This window comes from Rhipicephalus sanguineus, chromosome 5 (genome assembly GCF_013339695.2).
Source record: "Rhipicephalus sanguineus isolate Rsan-2018 chromosome 5, BIME_Rsan_1.4, whole genome shotgun sequence".
NCBI classification, from domain to species: Eukaryota; Metazoa; Arthropoda; class Arachnida; order Ixodida; family Ixodidae; genus Rhipicephalus; species Rhipicephalus sanguineus.
In genome coordinates, this window is record NC_051180.1 from 29728022 (window position 1) to 29746793 (window position 18772).

At 43.8% G+C, this 18772-nt stretch overlaps 1 protein-coding gene across 6 annotated transcripts; it reads left to right on the forward strand.

Moving 5' to 3' along the window:
* The first annotated feature begins 335 nt into the window (after window positions 1-335).
* On the forward strand, window positions 336-11396 carry LOC119393412 (uncharacterized). Of its 6 annotated transcripts, XM_037660412.2 has the most exons (16): window positions 336-452; window positions 558-605; window positions 3038-3238; window positions 3295-3507; window positions 3697-3750; window positions 3806-3877; window positions 4083-4148; window positions 4223-4294; window positions 4466-4537; window positions 4748-4819; window positions 4991-5062; window positions 5276-5347; window positions 5519-5590; window positions 8550-8755; window positions 10554-10713; window positions 11129-11396. In XM_037660412.2, the coding sequence occupies exons 2-16, from the start codon at window positions 593-595 to the stop codon at window positions 11254-11256; spliced, it is 1545 nt and encodes a 514-aa protein (XP_037516340.1). In that variant the 5' UTR covers window positions 336-452; window positions 558-592; the 3' UTR covers window positions 11257-11396. The 6 variants fall into 6 exon arrangements, with proteins under 6 accessions (XP_037516340.1, XP_049272198.1, XP_049272194.1 ...); XM_049416241.1 differs by lacking the exons at window positions 5276-5347; window positions 5519-5590 and having other exon boundaries at window positions 10554-11285; XM_049416237.1 differs by lacking the exons at window positions 4991-5062; window positions 5276-5347 and having other exon boundaries at window positions 10554-11285.
* The last annotated feature ends 7376 nt before the right edge of the window (window positions 11397-18772 follow it).

Here is an 18772-nt window from a genome sequence, read left to right on the forward strand (position 1 = left end):
ATGACCGGATCGCGATTGTTCAGTATAAAGGAGTCGTCCTTCTTGGCTTAAATGGGGGCGCACCATAGAATGGGGCGCACAATCTGACTTCAGAACATTCTTTTTACTTCAGCGCGGTGTGCTGTTTCGCAGGATTGCCACGGCACATCCACGGCATGTTGCTCATGAAGCCGATTGGTTTCGGTTTTACGTCACTTTTTTATTGTAAATATGTGTTCTTATCCAAATACGCGCAAAAAATAAGTATTGTATAACAAGAACTATTTCTTGTAGAAATTTAAAATGTTTATAAATACTTTTGTCATTTCTTTGAACGCACTATCATCATCATTCTTGTTTTGAGCAGAAGCGGGACGATAGAATGCGGAACTATTCAGAACCACGGTGGAGGACGAAGTAGTTTCTCGTGCGCTTTTTCCTGGCGTTTACCACTGGTTGCGCTTAACACAAAGGTAAATATTGCTATTTCTAGAGCATCTATGCTCACTGCAGAAGCAACCTCACTATGTTCACTGTTCGCAACCCAATCTTACGGGCTCGTTTTGTTTCTTTTCTAGGTCGCGCTTGACTGTGCACACGTGAGCAAACGTCCATGGCTTTCGACAGTGAGTGTGCCGCTTTACCAATATCTCGTCGAATGTGGTTTCACTGTCGCATCAATCTGTGAAACTTGAAGTTCAGCTCGGAAGCGCTTATTTTTTTACCTCTCGTCGGTAGCATCCTAGCAGCTAATTACTTTCCTCCTTCCCGCCAATATGTCCGCTCTGCCGAGACCGACGGCGTACCGACGTATTCGTCGTGCAGTACAGACTGATTTGGACACAATACTCTCAGCTTCAGAGGAAACTTTCGACTCTGCTGATCGTGTGAGTGAGCCGTCATTTGTAAGCTACAACCAAGCGCATGCCTTCGAATTAGCTCCGGTCTGTTCGGATCAACAGGCCATGAGTGACGACCATTTTCATGAAAACGTGACTTCTCCCGTAACAGCCGAGTTTCATGCCTCTAGCGCTTTTGCGAATCCAGTATTTTTGCGAGTAGGTGACGAAGCCCAGGCCAGTCAAAGGAGCCCTACTCAACAATTTATGGATTCGGAACAGAATAAACGGTCTCAAACAGGACAGTTTGACATTGCGTGGCTAAAGCAGAAGCTACGAGAATGGAGCGTGGAAGCAGGTATTCGTCAAGATGCCCTGACAAGTCTGTTGAAAATCTTGTGTTTACTTCCTGGTTACCATGACCTCCCAAGAAGTGCCAGGGCGCTTTTGTCAACTCCTAGAATGGCAGACAGTGTAACTCCCATGGATGTGGGCCAGTATTGTCATTTTGGTTTGACTGAGGGCCTCCAGTCAGCCCTAAGTGGAATTGCTCGCATCCCTGACCCCATAATTATTCAAGTTAATGTGGATGGATTGCCATTGACAAAAAGTACAAGGAGCCAGTTCTGGCCCGTGCTTTGTCAGGCATCTAATTGTGAACCTACGGACCCTTTCCCAGTAGGTGTATATTATGGGGATTGCAAGGCTCTGCAGGCAAATGTGTTTTTGAGGCCGTTTGTGTCTGATGTGAAGAGGGTGCTCCAGCATGGTGTTGCCATTGGGGACAAGCTCTACAGCATCAAAATCGGAGCAATTATTTGTGATGCACCGGCAAAGGCCTACATTCTAGGCATAAAGGGACACAATGGCTACTCCAGTTGCACAAAATGCACAACAGAGGGAGAATTCACAAATGGAAGAATGTGCTTCCCTGAAATGAATGCACCAGTGCGAACCGATGCAAGCTTTAGGGCAGAAGAAGATGAAGACCACCATGTAACCAAGACAATCTTGCTAGAGCTTCCCATAGACATTGTACAGCAATTTCCGTTGGATTACATGCATCTCATATGCCTTGGTGTTGTACGGAAAATTCTGCTGATTTGGATGAAAGGCGATAAAAGTTATCGCATTGGAAGACACGCTAGAGAGTCTGTGTCAGGATCCAACTTAGAAATTAGGCATTATGTGCCCTCAGAAATTTCCAGAAAGCCACGAAGCTTGTCTGACATTGATAAGTGGAAGGCATCAGAATTTCGTCTTTTTTTGCTCTATACAGGACCCGTTGTTCTAAGATCAAGAATACCACCTCGTTTGTTTGACAACTTTATGACACTGCACTGTGCCGTCTATATTCTTTCTAGCCCATCGCTTTCTGCAGAGCACACCGACTACGCTGACAGGCTTTTAAGGCATTTTGTCGAAACATATGTGTCGTTGTTTGGAAAAGACGCAGTTTCTCACAATGTGCATGGTTTGATCCATGTGGCAGATGATGTTCGGGTGCACGGGCCACTGCAAAGCTACAGCGCATTTCCGTTTGAAAATTACATGCGCAAACTGAAGCGATACGTGCGCAAACCTGAAAAACCGCTTGAGCAGTTGCACAATCGGATTGTTGAGGAGCGGTCTCTGGGTGGCTGTACCTCTTCAAACAAAAACATTTCTTCAGTACTTGTTTCGCCTGGCTCCCATTGGGGATGTTTCAAAGTAGAAAGTGCCAAGTTGGCAGGAAGACATGAAAGGGGGCCTTTGCCATTTGGTTGTATTGGACCACAGTACAAAGTCATCAAATTTGATTATGATGTCACAGTCAAAGCAGGGAAAAGGGATTCAACATGCATGCTTCAGGATAACAGCATTGTTAAGGTTGACAACATTGCATTCTCTGTGGAAGATCATCAGCCAGTTTTGATTGGACGAAGGTACCAGAAGGTGGAGGACCTCTATAGTTATCCATGCAGCTCATCGATTCTGAATGTCTTTCTTGCATCTGAACTTTCTGATGTGTTCGCCTGGCCACTTTCATTAATCAAAATGAAATGTGTGCGACTCCCAGTTGGGAAAAAATTTGCTATTTTTCCAATGGTTCACCAACATTAACTGATGCGTGCCATGTGATTTGTTTTTCTTTGGTGTTGACATCGCAGTTTCAGTGCTCTGGACAGAGCTACCATGTTTCATACGTTTAAAAAGTTTGTTTTTTGTCATCTGTTTAGATGACCAATTTGCTGTTGTGTCCTTCCCCGATGAAAAAGACAGCCTTGCCATTGTGCATAAATCGTGGTTAAATGGCAATCAAGATAGGACTCTTTGGCCATGTGAGAAGAACCCGAGTAAGCGTTGTCGGATGACAGTGGAAGGTGCGAAGCCGGCAGAGAGCTGGATTGAAGTACGGTGCCTGGTTAGGTGCTGGGCTGGTAAGCCTATATTTTCTATTTCTGTTGTTTTGTTTTGTAAGATAATTGCCTTTCAGACACGTACAAGAAAGCTCAGGAGGACCTTGAGGCCTTGCAGTATAGCTCCGACGTGAACAATGAACGTGAGCTTGGACGAGGAAAACGACAGCGACGGCCCGTACTTCCTTCAGACTACGATGATGAGGCACCCGGTAGTAGTGACAGTGTTACGGATGATGAATATTTACCACCCAAGCCACCAACACCGCCCCAGCGTCAAGTTAAGGCAGGTGCGTCATGCCATTGTTGCTTTTGATTCAGAAATACTTTAACAATGAAATTTGGATATAAGCAACATAGCAATATATTTCTGTGTGAAGTTTTTATTGGAAGAGAAACTTATCTGTCGTTTTGGTGTGTTAGTATTGATTTTTTGTTGTAAGCTCAAATTGTGTAATTTATCTTCTGATGTTTTTCAGCCAAGCACAGTGTGAGCTCATCAAAGCAGCAACACCGGCGACCACGCTACAAGGGTAGGTTACTACAGTCCGGTGAACTGGTTTGTAATGACCGAGCTTTTTGTTCCAGATGCACCAGGTCTGACACCCGTGCACACACCTTTGGTGCGAACAAATCCACAACCAAGGTCGCAGTACACAGGTATGGCGAGCGGAGATTCATCTGCAGTAACAGTTTTTTATATGAGTGCAAGTTGTTTTCTGTACCCTCACCCTTCACTACACTTGCACACAACTAACAGTTATTTTCTTTGGTCAAACTGCCTGATAATGATATATTTTAGCGATACCTACAGTCAGTGACTGATTTCACATAAAATTCACTTGGACTGTCTCACTTTGCTTAGGGTCTCAAAACAACAGTGCTCCAAAACCAGCTTCAGAGTCCCGAAATACATGGATGCAGTACCATGGTATGTCAGCATTGCTCCAACCAAATGCGAGATGCTGCTGTAGCTCTTAACTGACACCAAATTTGATATTTCAGGTGAGATGCCAGCTCCTGTGCACACGCCTGTGCTTGAAGACCAGAGAGTTCGCCATTCCAGTGTCCACTCCGGTGCGTCTGCATTTCTCTTTTTTTTCTTCACCATCTGAATGATAGCTTTTAATGAGGCAATCTTCCACAACAGAGTGTTGTAGTGTTCTGTTTGATGCTAGGTTTTGTGCTCGCTCCAAAATGATGCGCATGTCTGATATCTGCTCCTATATTTCGTGGGTTGTTTTCCAGGTGCACAATTTTGCCCTGCACCAACAGCGCCTCCTCAGCCAAACAGATCGCAGCCAGATCCACAATTTCTTGGTACGGAATTTGCGCATTGTGTTTCTATAAATCTATAGTGACCACCTACAGTAAGCTTACGGAGCCGCTGAGAAATAAAAGTATAGTTAATGGACTTCATAGTGGTTCATCAGAAAAAATATAACTGATCAACGTAATATAGTCAGTTCTTGGTCTTGCTGAAAAACCATGTTATTAAAAGTACAAGTGACACTACATTTGATGTTTCAGGTGACACACCAGTTCGTGCGCACACGCCTGTACTTGAAGACCAGAGAGTTCGCCATTCCAGTGTCCACTCCGGTGCCTCTGCATTTCTCTTTTTTTTCTTCACCATCTGAATGATAGCTTTTAATGAGCCAATCTTCCACAACAGAGTGTTGTAGTGTTCTGTTTGATGCTAGGTTTTGTGCTCACTCCAAAATGACGCACATGTCTGTTATCTGCTCCTATATCTCGTGGGTTGTTTTCCAGGTGCACAATTTTGCCCTGCACCAACAGCGCCTCCTCAGCCAAACAGATCGCAGCCAGATCCAGAATTTCTTGGTACGAAATTTGCACATTGTGTTTCTATAAATTTATAGTGACTTCCACCTACAGTAAGCTTACGGAGCCGCTGAGAAATAAAACTATAGTTAATAGAGTTCATAGCGGTTGATCAGAAATAATATAATTGATCAACATAATATAGTCAGTTCTTGGTCTTGCTGAAAAACCATGTTATTAAAAGTACAAGTGACACTACATTTGTTGTTTCAGGTGACACACCAGTTTGTGCGCACACGCCTGTACTTGAAGACCACAGAGTTCGCCATTCCAGTGTCCACTCCGGTGCGTCTGCATTTCTCTTTTTTTTCTTCGCCATCTGAATGATAGGTTTTAATGAGCCAATCTTCCACAACAGAGTGTTGTAGTGTTCTGTTTGATGCTAGGTTTTGTGCTCGCTCCAAAATGATGCGCATGTCTGATATCTGCTCCTATATTTCGTGGGTTGTTTTCCAGGTGCACACTTTTGCCCTGCACCAACAGCGCCTCCTCAGCCAAACAGATCGCAGCCAGATCCACAAGTTCTTGGTATGGAATTTGCGCATTGTTTGTGTTTCTATAAATCTATAATGACCTCCAGCAACAGTAAGCTTATGGAGCCGCGGAGAAATAAAAATATAGTTAACTGACTTCAGAGTCATTGATAAGAAAACATGTAATTTATCAATTTAGTAGTGTGTGTTCCTGATCCTGTTGGTGAGCACTACTGAAAATCATAACCAGTGTAAGCAGGGCAGACACATTGAAGGTGAAATACAAACATTGGGTTTACAACTCATTACAGAAAACTGCGCAAGTCATGTGCAGGGTGATTCCAGTTTGGTATTAGATCTTGTGTTTCTTAACTGCAATCTCTCTGAACATACTGTGGAAATAGGACAATGTCTCTTTGATCATAATCTTGTGTGGATTTCTTGCCCTCTTGTTCTCGTAACTAGCCATAAAAATCCATCAGTTTGTTATTTTAGACTATTCAAAGGCTAACAGTGCATGCATAATTGAACAAATAGAAACATGCCTTAGCGATTTCCGTGACACAGGTGCCTGCGCACTCCAGACACTGTTTAAAGACATGCGTCTTCGCTTACATAAATGTGTACCAACCAAACAAACCAAAAAAAATTTAACAGACACCTTGGGTAGCTCGCAGCATTATTCAGAAGCGAAAGTTACAACACATACCGACGAATTTGATAAATAATGCACTGAGCATCCTCGCTCAAGCTGTGTACAGCTCTAACAGAGTATTACTTCTGAACTTCTTTGCCTGACTTTATTACAAGTGACCCTAGTAAATTCTGGAAATATATGTGAAAAGAAAAAAATAGTATCACAGATGTCAGTCGACGGAACCAACGTGATGGATCAGGGACATTGCCCTGAATTTTAATCAATATTTTCAAAGCGTGTGATTCAAACTGCACATGTAACACGAGTTTCCACGTGCTGATGCACATGTAATTTCTTACCCTGGTGTGGTATCTATGCAGTTGCTGTTGAACTTGAAAACCAAAGCATCGTCGGGTCCAGACGATATCCCAAACGTGTTTCAACGACGATATGCTATATCTGTTGCTAAATGTTTGGTTATTTTTCATTCTGCTTTGCCGACTTCCCAATTGTCCACTGACTGGAAGACAGCCCTAATTGTGCCCCTCTTTAAAAAAAAGGGAGACCGCCTAACACTTGGAAATTACCGTCCTATTTCACTAACTTCGTCATGTAAAATTTTTGAACATGTAGCCACTAGTATAAATAAATTCCTGGAAGAGCACTCCATATTGACTAAGTTTCAACATGGGTTTAGGAAAGGATTCTCTACCGTAACTCAACTTGTCACATTGTTCCATTCTCCTGCATTAACCCTCTACAGACACGGTATGTTGATATGCTTTTCTTGGATTTGGTAAAGCTTTTGACAAAGTTCCTCACAGTAAACTAATTTTCAACCTTGATACAATAGGTATTTCAAAAATGTTCATAGGATTTCAGCCTACTTAACTAATCACAAACAATACAGTCATGCAGGGGGTCAACTCTTGCATTGTCTTCTAGTCACATCCGGTGTACCACAGCGCAGTGTGCTAGGCCCTTTTCTCTTTCAATTGTATGTTAGTGATATTGTTGATGTTGTTAGCCCTGGTGTATAAATTAGATTATTTGCTGATAATTGTTTTGTTTAAAGAAATTATTTGCACTAATGATTACGACCTCAACAGTAGTCTGGGTAATATACATGAATGGTGTAAAGAATGGGGAATGTCACTAAACATGAGCAGATGTGTCTGCCTTCCAGTAACTCACAAAAAAAAATCACCTTTCATATACTTACTATTTAGGGTCTTCGTCAATACAACAAGTAAGTTGCTACAAATATATCTGTATGAAACTGACTTCTAACCTATCTTGGAATCTTCCTGTTGATGTTTGCTCATCTGCCTTCCGCAAGCTATGTGTCCTGAAGCATAAACTTAAAGCTGCTCCCACTAATATTAAACTCCTCTGCTACACTGCTCTTGTGTGACCAAAACTAGAATATATGTCAATAAATGGGAACCTTATACTAAACGTAACATTGATAGTCTTGAGTGTATTGGGAGAAAGGCTGTAAGGCTTATATATTTTGAAAAATGTTTGCGTTAGACTCGCCCTCTAATTTAAAGCAAGCTAATGACGTACCACTATTACAGGCACGAAGGCAAAATATACATTAGAATTTCTTTTCCAGCTTTGGAATAACAAACTAGCTCTTGATCTATCACCGTATTTATCACCCTTAACTAGCAGGCCCACCTGACACCACCAAGAAAACGTGCTCATGTCATATTTTGCTCGCACTGACCTGTTTAAATATTCTCATTTTCAAGGACCATTCACGAATGGAATTGCCTTATTAAGGCAAATGAGCAGACTGCGAATTAACATTTTTGAGCTTGCATCTGTGTTTTTCTTTTGTTGCTGAGTGTTTCTGCTTTGTATTTATTAATGTTCACCCTGCTTGGATCTTGAGTCCGCAGTATTGAATAAAGAAATAAATAAGTGGGTATAAGTTTGTACAATAAGACTGGCATTCAAAACATTGACACAAGAAAAGGAAGGTTGTCCCTGTGTTCTCATTTTCACATTTTGTACACCTGCCTTTCTGTGCTGTAAACGTAACTAGTAGGTCATTTGGAAAAAAATGTAAGCTAACATTTATGAATGCAACACTGGTCATCACCGAGTTAAAATTTCAGGTTCGTGATACTTGCATCAGCCAGACAGGATGCATAAACATCACTCTTCACCGCCCACAGACAGAGATGGCTATTTAGCCCTTCATTGTTGTGAATGCAGGGATACTTCCATTTTCAATGCTGTACTAGTGATGGTAGGGGGAGCGACGGCTTAATAATGTGAGCTTCTTAAAGGAAACCATATTTAATATGTGACTCTAGACTATGTTAGCATACCATCTACTATGCTCACAACTGTGCTTTTATTTCAGCGTTCATGGAAAAAATTTTGTTTGCACTAAACGCCATAAAGCTGACTCAGCAGACGCACACGCAGTGCTTCAGTGAACTAATCAAGAAAGTGGACGATGCACCTTTGCACTCAACGGACATTCCTGACTTGCCATTTTCAACTGTAGAGGACTTGTTGAGATATGATGAAGAGCTTGGAGCCAAAAGTGAAGCAAGGGTTGCAATGGTAATTTTGATTTATGGATCTCTGTCACCTAAGTTTACATTTCATAGCTTCAGGGATGCTCTGTTTTTAAGTGACAGGTACATGTTTACATGCCTGCATTTACTATTTAGTGTAGCAGTGGCTGGTGAAATGCAATGTTATGTGCCTGTTTCCATGCCTTGTAGCATATAATTTATAGACTTATTTATACTCTTTATTTCTAATTTATGTTAACGATATTAGTAACCACTTGTCATCACCAATCAGACTATTCGCAGACGATAGTGTTGTATACAGGCACATTGCCAATAGTGCTGATGTGAGTGCATTGCAGTCTGACATCAAATAGTGCACTGGTGCCAACGTTGGCAGATGGAAATAAATGTCTCGTAAACAAAATATATAAAATTTAAAAGACCTAGTAACCCCGAACTGCACTCTTACATAATTAACAATGTGGCAGTCGAAAATTTACCTATGCTAAAATACTTAGGCATCCGCCTTCTAATCTCTCATGGAATGCGCATGTTGATGCAGTAACCAATAAGGCTTCAAAAGCACTAGAATTTATTAAACGTAACTTGCACTCTGCCAAGCCATCTACTAAACTTCTTGCATACATAACCTTAGTTTCTCAAAAATAGAATATGCCACCCTTATTTGCAACCCTAGTCAGTTATACAAAGCAGCCCGCTTTATTACAGGAAAGTATTCACACTTCCATAGCGGGACAGCTATCAAAGCCTCATTGAATCTACCCACACTAGAAAAGCGAAGGCTTATCGCGCTACTCTCTCACTTTCGCAGACTTTATTTCAGTGATTCGCTGTTTTACATTCACAAATCAAACCAGCCCATCTCATTTTTTTGCGCTTGGATCACGCAAAATTAAAACGGCCCATGTTTGTACACACTACCTTTGTAACTCACTGCTGTTTCTTACAATTTTTCATTGGAACAGGCTGCCAAGTGATGTCACTGCGTGATCACGACTCATTTGTTAATGCATTGAAGCACCTGTTCAACGTAGAGTTGTAATTTAGCTATATTTTCCGATGCCTTGTTTTTATTACGAACGTCATCACTCCTTCTAACACTTGTAATAGCATATATAGTGTATTTTGTATTACATTGCATTGTATTGCATCTTCATCTTCATGTTGCACGCGAACTTGTTGTGTTTTTTATTTTTATTTTGTGAACGTAACCCCAATGTATTAAAATCAACCCCCCCCCCCCATGTTATGCCTGCAAGGGCCCTTAGGGTATATGACTAAGTACATAAATAGGAATGATTTGAATTGAATTCTGGGGTTTCAGATTCCAAAACCACAATTTGATTATGAAGCACGCCATAGTGGGGGTCTCCGGATTAATTTTTACCAACAGGGGATCTTTGTTTCCTCAGTTTTGTTACTCTGCTATATTATAAGCATTGACACAACACTGCCTTCATTGTTTTTCATGATCACAATAAGCTCCCCTTTTGTGAGTATGTGAAACAATAATGGTATACAAGGGAACCCTGATACATCGAATCTGAAGGGAATCACAAAGAAGTTCGATATATAGGTAATTCGATATATAAAATGAAAATTATATACAAAAAATTTTCAAGGGGATGTTCGTTATACACAATAATTCGTTATATGTGGGTTCGATATATGTGGGTTTAACTCTATATACTACTCCTTTAGCCTGATGTTTTCCCATATTTTTGTTTAACAGAACACGGTGCACTGAAACCATCGGTTGTGATATTATGTCGGGTTTTGAGATAATTGGTTCTTTCAAACTCTTATTGCACTTTTCCTTCCAGAAAAAGCACATGGCCATACAAGGAGGTGAAAGCACGCAGCAAAAAACGTACCGCATCCTCAAGAGCATGCTCTCTTGGAAAGTTGCCGTACAGTTCAGCTGGTTTGGAGCTAAAGGGAAGAAGAAGTTCAGTGACCTGAACATCTGCCAGCTGATGTGTAGTAAGTTATATTTCGTTATAGAAGGCTGCCTTACATTCCTTTTTTTATTTCTCATTGTTCATTTTTAATGTTTCCTTGTGTATAATGTTCCTGAATCACCTGAGGATATTTTATAGAACCTGTGCACTCACCCGCACGCGAAATGCTTGTGCTGAATGCAAAGGCACAATGTACATAACCCACAAAGCACCTGTTACCATTAGACAACTGGGTGCAGTAACATTGTGCCTATATTTACTTGTATGCTATTTTAAGAACTAGCTTATATGTAAAAAATAAATGATTACCAAGGGCATCATTATTCAGGAATTTGAGCAAGTGAGAGGCAGTAATGGTTGTGAAAGTTTTTGCTTTTCAATCTAAAGATACCCTGCTAACCTTAACAAAACAATACATGTTTTTGATGTGTGTGCAGGCAGCCTGACCAATGACACGTCCTTCAGGGCCACCTTAAAATACATAGAAAAGGCTGGCATGTCATGGTTCCGCCATGCTCCCGAGAGGGCGGCAGGAGAAAGGTCAACAGAGGCTGACTCAGCGTGATATGGTTATTTAAAGTGACTAACAATTATTTTTATTATACTCATTCTTTTTTCCGCTTAGTGTCAACGCAAAGCTTGCCAGTTCATTGTGCATTAATATAGTTCACTTCGTTCAACAGAATAAAAGTATTTTTTTCTGTACGGATGTTTCTTCCAGAGTTCTTGAACTGGGGGCTCCATGGCAGGCCCGTTTTTCGAGAACTAAAAACATACACCATACAAATCAAGTACCATATGCAGTGTGCTCTTTTTACACTTGCCCTTCTTCCTCATTCTCGCGTTGAAAACCTCTGTGACAGTCCAGTATATGAGAAAAAATGATACATCTAACATCCCAATCAAGTACCACATGCAGTGACATTGGGACATCCCAGGGAAGTCGTTTTTTGTCTCACTTGGGTAGTGTTTGGGATTAATCTCGGACATCCCTAGGATGCCCTAAAAATCCCGTATGGGACATCCTTTGTACGTCCCTAGGATGCCTGTGTGTTGTTGGGGAAATGTTATAGCCTGCATGTCGGCGAGCGGCCTTGTCCATTGGACAATTGCGGACAAGGTACACTGGGCTGTCTTCAACGACTTTCTCGCAGAAGTGTCGAGAAAAGTTTCTCAGCAGGAACAGGGAATACAGGCAGTGTTCCTGTTTGACAACGCATCAGCGCACCGCCGCGCCGAACAGGCTGTCCTCGCGGCAAGCGACCACACAGTCAAGTGGCTACCGCCATACAGCCCATTCTTCAATCCAATTGAGGAGCTTTTCTCAAAGTTCAAGGCAGGTGTGAAGGGCTTTCTAAGCGAGCGGAGGGATGATCTCCTCACGACACCGGGACGGATCTCCAAGAAAGAACATCGCCGTGCTCTGCTGGTTGAGGCCGCGGGGCGCTCTATGCAGCACATCCAGCGTGTGGACTGTGCCGCTTATGATAGGCACAATTACACTTTCGTACAAGCTGCCCTCGACTGCCTTGATATGTGAAACACTGCTCAGCAGCACAAGTACGGCTGCGTGTTTATGAAAACTGCTTTGCCTGTATAATGATAAATTTCGTTTTCCACGGACTTGCCCCGGTTCTCTTTCATCACCCATTTCATAACCGATTTAACAAGCTCGACGTTATAAGAACAACGATTGTTTCTTAAGGTCGGGTGGGTGTTTTAACCGGGCATCATCTTTGCTTCGGCATTGCGATAACATGCCAGGTAAGTCATAACACTGTATATACATAATCAAGCATAAGACGCACGGTCTGCCTGTTTCAAAACATGCTACAAAAGGATTTGTCAACCACTCCTTCGGCTCAAATAATAATTCATCTGGTTATCCTGTGAAACAAATCCGTTGTAATAGAGGGCAGTCCTCGTACTTGAGATACATACTATTGCTAATTGCAGGTGACCATTTGCTGATGCGCCGTTGAACGCTGTGCCTGACTCGTGCCTTTCTTTCTACCTTCTACGCCACGCCGTTTCTTATAGGTTAGTGTGCTTGGAATAAGCGTGCCTGTTTGGTGGTGAACGCCTGTTCGTTCACTGTAGTGCGGCCTGGCTGCCCGCGTTTCCAAGGCTGCGAAATACGAGAAGCAACAAGAAAGCCGCCCACATCTTCCCACACGACGAGCTGGAGTAAATGCGTCGCATAGTGGTGACGGTTTCGGGTGAATGTTGCGTAATTGAGTATGGTTTGGAAATGCTTAATTGTTATTTCGCCTTTATTATTCCTATTTATTGAATGAAGAAGAAGCGTTGCCTTCAACGAGTGGTGGGACGCTAATGTTGGGTTGTACCCCACTACTGGTTGAAGGTACTGTTGCTTCCATCGCATCTACTCGAGTCAAGAAAAGCGTCAAGTCAAGCTAAAGCCATGTGAAGACGCCCTTGACTGAATTCGAAACGCGCGATCCGGTGCCTACATATACGGGTTGGCCGGTGAACGGCTGTGCAGCGCGATCAGTCAGTTTTCTACTAGCAGACGCTGCCTACGACGGCCTTCAAGTTATTACCCTCTCAACGACGTTTCGTTTGATATGCATGAAGGCAGGTTAGAGAGTGCTTGCGTGAATGTCAGGCGTGATGACATCACGTGAGTCACTAGTGATCACATCACTAGGCCGAGTGACAGCGTTCAAGTTTTCACCCTCTCAAAGACGTTTCGTTTGATATGCATGAAGACAGGTTAGGACAGCGCGTGCGTGGGTGTTAGGCGTGATGACGTCACGCGAGTCACTAGTGATCACGTCACTTGGCTGAGTGACGGCGTTCAAGTTATTACCCTCTCAAAGACGTTTCGTTTGATATGTGTGAAGACAGGTTTGTACTGCGTGTGCGTGGCTCAAATGCGTGATGACGTCACGCGAGTCACTAGTGATCACATCACTAGGCCGAGTGACAGCGTTCAAGTTATTACCCTCTCAAAGACGTTTCGTTTGATATGCATGAAGACAGGTTAGGACAGCGCGTGCGTGGGTGTTAGGCGTGATGACGTCACAAGAGTCACTAGTGATCACATCACTAGGCCAAGTGACGGCGTTCAAGTTATTGCCCTCTCGAAGACGTTTCGTTTGATATGTGTGAAGACAGGTTTGTACTGCGTGTGCGTGGCTCAAATGCGTGATGACGTCACGCGAGTCACTAGTGATCACATCACTAGGCCGAGTGACAGCGTTCAAGTTATTACCCTCTCAAAGACGTTTCGTTTGATATGCATGAAGACAGGTTAGGACAGCGCGTGCGTGGGTGTTAGGCGTGATGACGTCACGCGAGTCACTAGTGATCACGTTACTAGGCCAAGTGACGGCGTTCAAGTTATTGCCCTCTCGATGACGTTTCGTTTGATACGTGTGACGACAGGTTTGTACTGCGTGTGCGTGGCTCAAATGCGTGATGACGTCACGCGAGTCACTAGTGATCACATCGCTAGGCCGAGTGACAGCGTTCAAGTTATTACCCTCTCAAAGACGTTTCGTTTGATATGCATGAAGACAGGTTAGGACAGCGCGTGCGTGGGTGTTAGGCGTGATGACGTCACGCGAGTCACTAGTGATCACGTCACTTGGCTGAGTGACGGCGTTCAAGTTATTACCCTCTCAAAGACGTTTCGTTTGTTACGTGTGAAGACAGGTTTGTACTGCGTGTGCGTGGCTCAAATGCGTGATGACGTCACGCGAGTCACTAGTGATCACATCACTAGGCCGAGTGACAGCGTTCAAGTTATTACCCTCTCAAAGACGTTTCGTTTGATATGCATGAAGACAGGTTAGGACAGCGCGTGCGTGGGTGTTAGGCGTGATGACGTCACAAGAGTCACTAGTGATCACATCACTAGGCCAAGTGACGGCGTTCAAGTTATTGCCCTCTCGAAGACGTTTCGTTTGATATGTGTGAAGACAGGTTTGTACTGCGTGTGCGTGGCTCAAATGCGTGATGACGTCACGCGAGTCACTAGTGATCACATCACTAGGCCGAGTGACAGCGTTCAAGTTATTACCCTCTCAAAGACGTTTCGTTTGATATGCATGAAGACAGGTTAGGACAGCGCGTGCGTCGGTGTTAGGCGTGATGACGTCACGCGAGTCACTAGTGATCACGTCACTAGGCTAAGTGACGGCGTTCAAGTTATTGCCCTCTCGAAGACGTTTCGTTTGATACGTGTGAAGACAGGTTTGTACTGCGTGTGCGTGGCTCAAATGCGTGATGACGTCACGCGAGTCACTAGTGATCACATCGCTAGGCCGAGTGACAGCGTTCAAGTTATTACCCTCTCAAAGACGTTTCGTTTGATATGCATGAAGACAGGTTAGGACAGCGCGTGCGTGGGTGTTAGGCGTGATGACGTCACGCGAGTCACTAGTGATCACGTCACTAGGCCAAGTGACGGCGTTCAAGTTATTACCCTCTCAAAGACGTTTCGTTTGATATGTATGAAGACAGGTTTGTACTGCGTGTGCGTGATGACGTCACGCGAGTCACTAGTGATCACGTCACTAGGCCGAGTGACTGCGTTCAAGTTATTACCCTCTCAAAGACGTTTCGTTTGATATGCATGAATGCAGGTTGGAGAGTGCTTGCGTGGGTGTTAGGCCTGATGACGTCACGCGAGTCATTAGTGATCACATCACTAGGCCAAGTGACAGGTTTCAAGTCATTACTCTCTCAAAGACGTTTCGTTTGATATGCTTGACGGAAGGTTAAGACAGCGCGTGCGTGGGTGATATGCGTGATGACGTCACCTGAGTCACTAGTGATCAGATCATAGGCCTGGGCAATAGGTATCAAGTTATTACTGCGTGGACGGCCTTTCCTTTGATATACATGTCGAAGGTGTGAATAGTGCGTACGCGGGTGATAGGCGTGATGAAGTCGCGCGAGTCACATTGTGTCACTAGTGACTCATTCATTGTTTATTCTACGCATCTTGATAATATTTCCTCTTAAATTCACTCCGAAGCTATTCACTCCACGCGTTCCCGAAAATTCTGGGTCGCTTTGAAGTCACGATGTCGTCAGGATTAAATTCGCTGGCCTCTGGATTAAATCGGCTGGCGGTTGGATTAATTTCAGTGGCACTTGGATTAAAATGAATGGCACCTGGATTAATTTGAGTGGCGGCTGGATTAAATTGACTGGCGCCTAGATTAATTTGGCTGGCGCTTGGATTAAATTGAGCGGGAAAACCTGTAGAACGCAGTTTAAGGATAACGTACTAGAGGATCCTAGCACGATTCGGTGAGGGACACTATAAGCAATGGACATGGCACGGAACACCAAAAATACGTTTCCACATCTCTTAGAAAATTAGTGCATGAACATCTAATAAACATGGGATTGACCAAATTAATCAAATTAGCAAAACATTGTATTCGAGATACAACTTTCTGTAAGGTTGGGTGGCCACATAACTTCGTTGTTTTCTCCGGTGATTTGATATATATTAATTTCATTGGACCGCGAGGACAGGCCGTTTCGTTAACAGCGAATGCTTCGTTAAGAGCGAAACACGATGTCTGCGCGCTCAGCTTGATTGAAGCCCCGTGGCGAAATCCCGAGTCTGCAGAATCAAAACCTCCAGTTGGACAGATGCCGGAAAGCCAGCAATAAAATGCCCAAGGCGGTCACATCAATAGCCGTGTGAATACTTTTGCCTTTGTTTGTCTGTCACAGTGGTTCCTGTGGTTGCACAATTGACCGAGTTTACATGATAATGTAAGGAAAATCTAATTTGTTTGACGCATTCTTACAAATGGTGGAGACACCATTTGTAAGAATGTTTAGTCTCATGAATAACCTCATAATAACTGTTGCCGCTAACATGTTAACACGGTATTCTTTCACAACTGCCATTTGTCATATAATGAGAATTCGTTGTTGGGATTGTAAAAGAAGGAAGCACATTGAGGATGTCTGCTTTTACACGATCATGGAAAATTATTTCTGGATGAAGATAAACATGGAGTGAATGTTGCATTTACTTCGACCACGTAGTCTGTACCACTATTACAACGAGTCTTGGCTATCACAATAATTCAATTATCACAAGATATTAATTCGGGCGAGTTGTTTAACTAGCATAATGGAACGGCGCGCATTGAAGATGCATAAAGGAGCCAGAGATGAAACCGGAGAGAGTTCGCCTCGTTTCATCTCTGCTCTTGTTACCTTGTACCCGCCACGGTGGTCTAGTGGTTATGGTGCTTGACTGCTCGCCCGAAGGTCGCGGGATCGAATCCCGGCCGTGGCGGCTGCCTTTTCGATGGAGGCGAAAGTGCTTGAAGATCGTATACTTAGATTTAGGTGCGCGTTAAAGAACCCAGGGGGTCGAAATTTCAGGAGCCCTCCATTACGGCGTCCCTCATAATCACATCTTGGTTTTAAGACGTCAAGCTGCAACAATTATTATCCTTTTATCTTGACAGTTTGCTTTGTCTTATTATATTGATTGCCACACTCTTCCAAATGACCGCCTCCCTTTTCAAGAATTTTACGAGAATCGCAGGCTCTCTTTGAAGGTTGCAAGGGTATCAGCACAAATTTGTTCGGCATGATAGTCAACCTGTGCGCGGTGCACGTGTGTAGCACACAAAACAACATAGAAACACGCGGGCTTGTTTGACACGGAAAACAGAACACTGATAATGAATTATTTACAGCGAACTACAAGATGCGGTACACACTTCGCAATATGCGTATTGACCACATCACGTGCGCCGCGATGTGCACTGACGCCCTTATCTGGTGCAATGCAATCCACTCCTGCTGCTGAGTCAAATTCGGCGCATTTCGTCCGTCCGCACCATTTACCAAACGTGTGAAAAATGCCAGGCATGCATTTGTGACTGGCACGCTTGTTTTCTGTCTGTCTGTCTGTCTGTCTGTCTGTCTGTCTGTCTGTCTGTCTGTCTGTCTGTCTGTCTGTCTGTCTGTCTGTCTGTCTGTCTGTCTGTCTGTCTGTCTGTCTGTCAGTCAGTCAGTCAGTCAGTCAGTCAGTCAGTCAGTCAGTCAGTCAGTCAGTCAGTCAGTCAGTCAGTCAGTCAGTCAGTCAGTCAGTCAGTCAGTCAGTCAGTCAGTCAGTCAGTCAGTCAGTCAGTCAGTCAGTCAGTCAGTCAGTCAGTCAGTCAGTCAGTCAGTCAGTCAGTCAGTCAGTCAGTCAGTCAGTCAGTCAGTCAGTCAGTCAGTCAGTCAGTCAAGAACTTTATTAATAGGTCCTGGGGAGTTTAAGCCGCCGGGGGATCCAGGGGGACACCCTAGCAGCCGCTACCGTAGGCGACGCCCGAGTCGGGGCGGGAACGTGATGGCGTTCCGCCAGTTTTGGGCCCTCTGGACTGTCTTAAGTTGGGGGTGGAGCTCGGAGCTCCTGAGTGCCTCTTCCCAGTCGGACTCACTGGTGAGAGGCCCCTGAGGAAACGCGGGACATTGCCATAGCATGTGCGAAAGTGAAGAGTAAAGTTCTGTGCAATCTGGGCATTGGGGAGTGATGTCTGTGATGTAATGACTCAGTCGGCCCCGTGATAGGTACGATCTCGTTTGTAGCATGCGAAAGGCTACCGCTTGCGCGCGTTCGAGCTTTGGGTGTGGTAAAGGGTATTGGCTTCTGCTGGTGCGATAGTGAGAGGTGATTTCGTGGAAGGTTAGTAACAGGGGCGTAGCCAGAAATTTTTTTCGGGGGGGTTCAACCATACTTTATGTATGTTCGTGCGTGCGTTTGTATGTGTGCGAGTATATATACGCAAGCAAAACTGAAAAATTTCGGGGGGGGGGGGGTTGAACCCCCCAACCCCCCCTTGACTACGCCCCTGGTTAGTAAGGAGTCGTTAAACTGTATGTCTGGGCCCAGCTCTTGGTCAAAACATTTTCTATACTGCGGGAGTTGCTTTCGACGCGCAAAAAACGTTTATAAAGTTTGTTGGTCATTATTCCTGCACTTAGAGATGCCGATCACTTCGGCCTCATTCAGCAATCTGCTGATATCCTTAAAAGAGAAGGGTGAATTTTTCTTCAAACACGAACGTTTTTGTCTGAGAAAT

What these genes read in the sequence shown, in the direction of transcription:
- LOC119393412 (XM_037660412.2), top strand. An exon ending in GCCAGATCCACAATTTCTTG is followed by an intron (nt 4,538 to 4,747) that starts GTACGGAATTTG and finishes TTGATGTTTCAG; the next exon opens with GTGACACACCAGTTCGTGCG. An exon ending in GCCAGATCCAGAATTTCTTG is followed by an intron (nt 5,063 to 5,275) that starts GTACGAAATTTG and finishes TTGTTGTTTCAG; the next exon opens with GTGACACACCAGTTTGTGCG.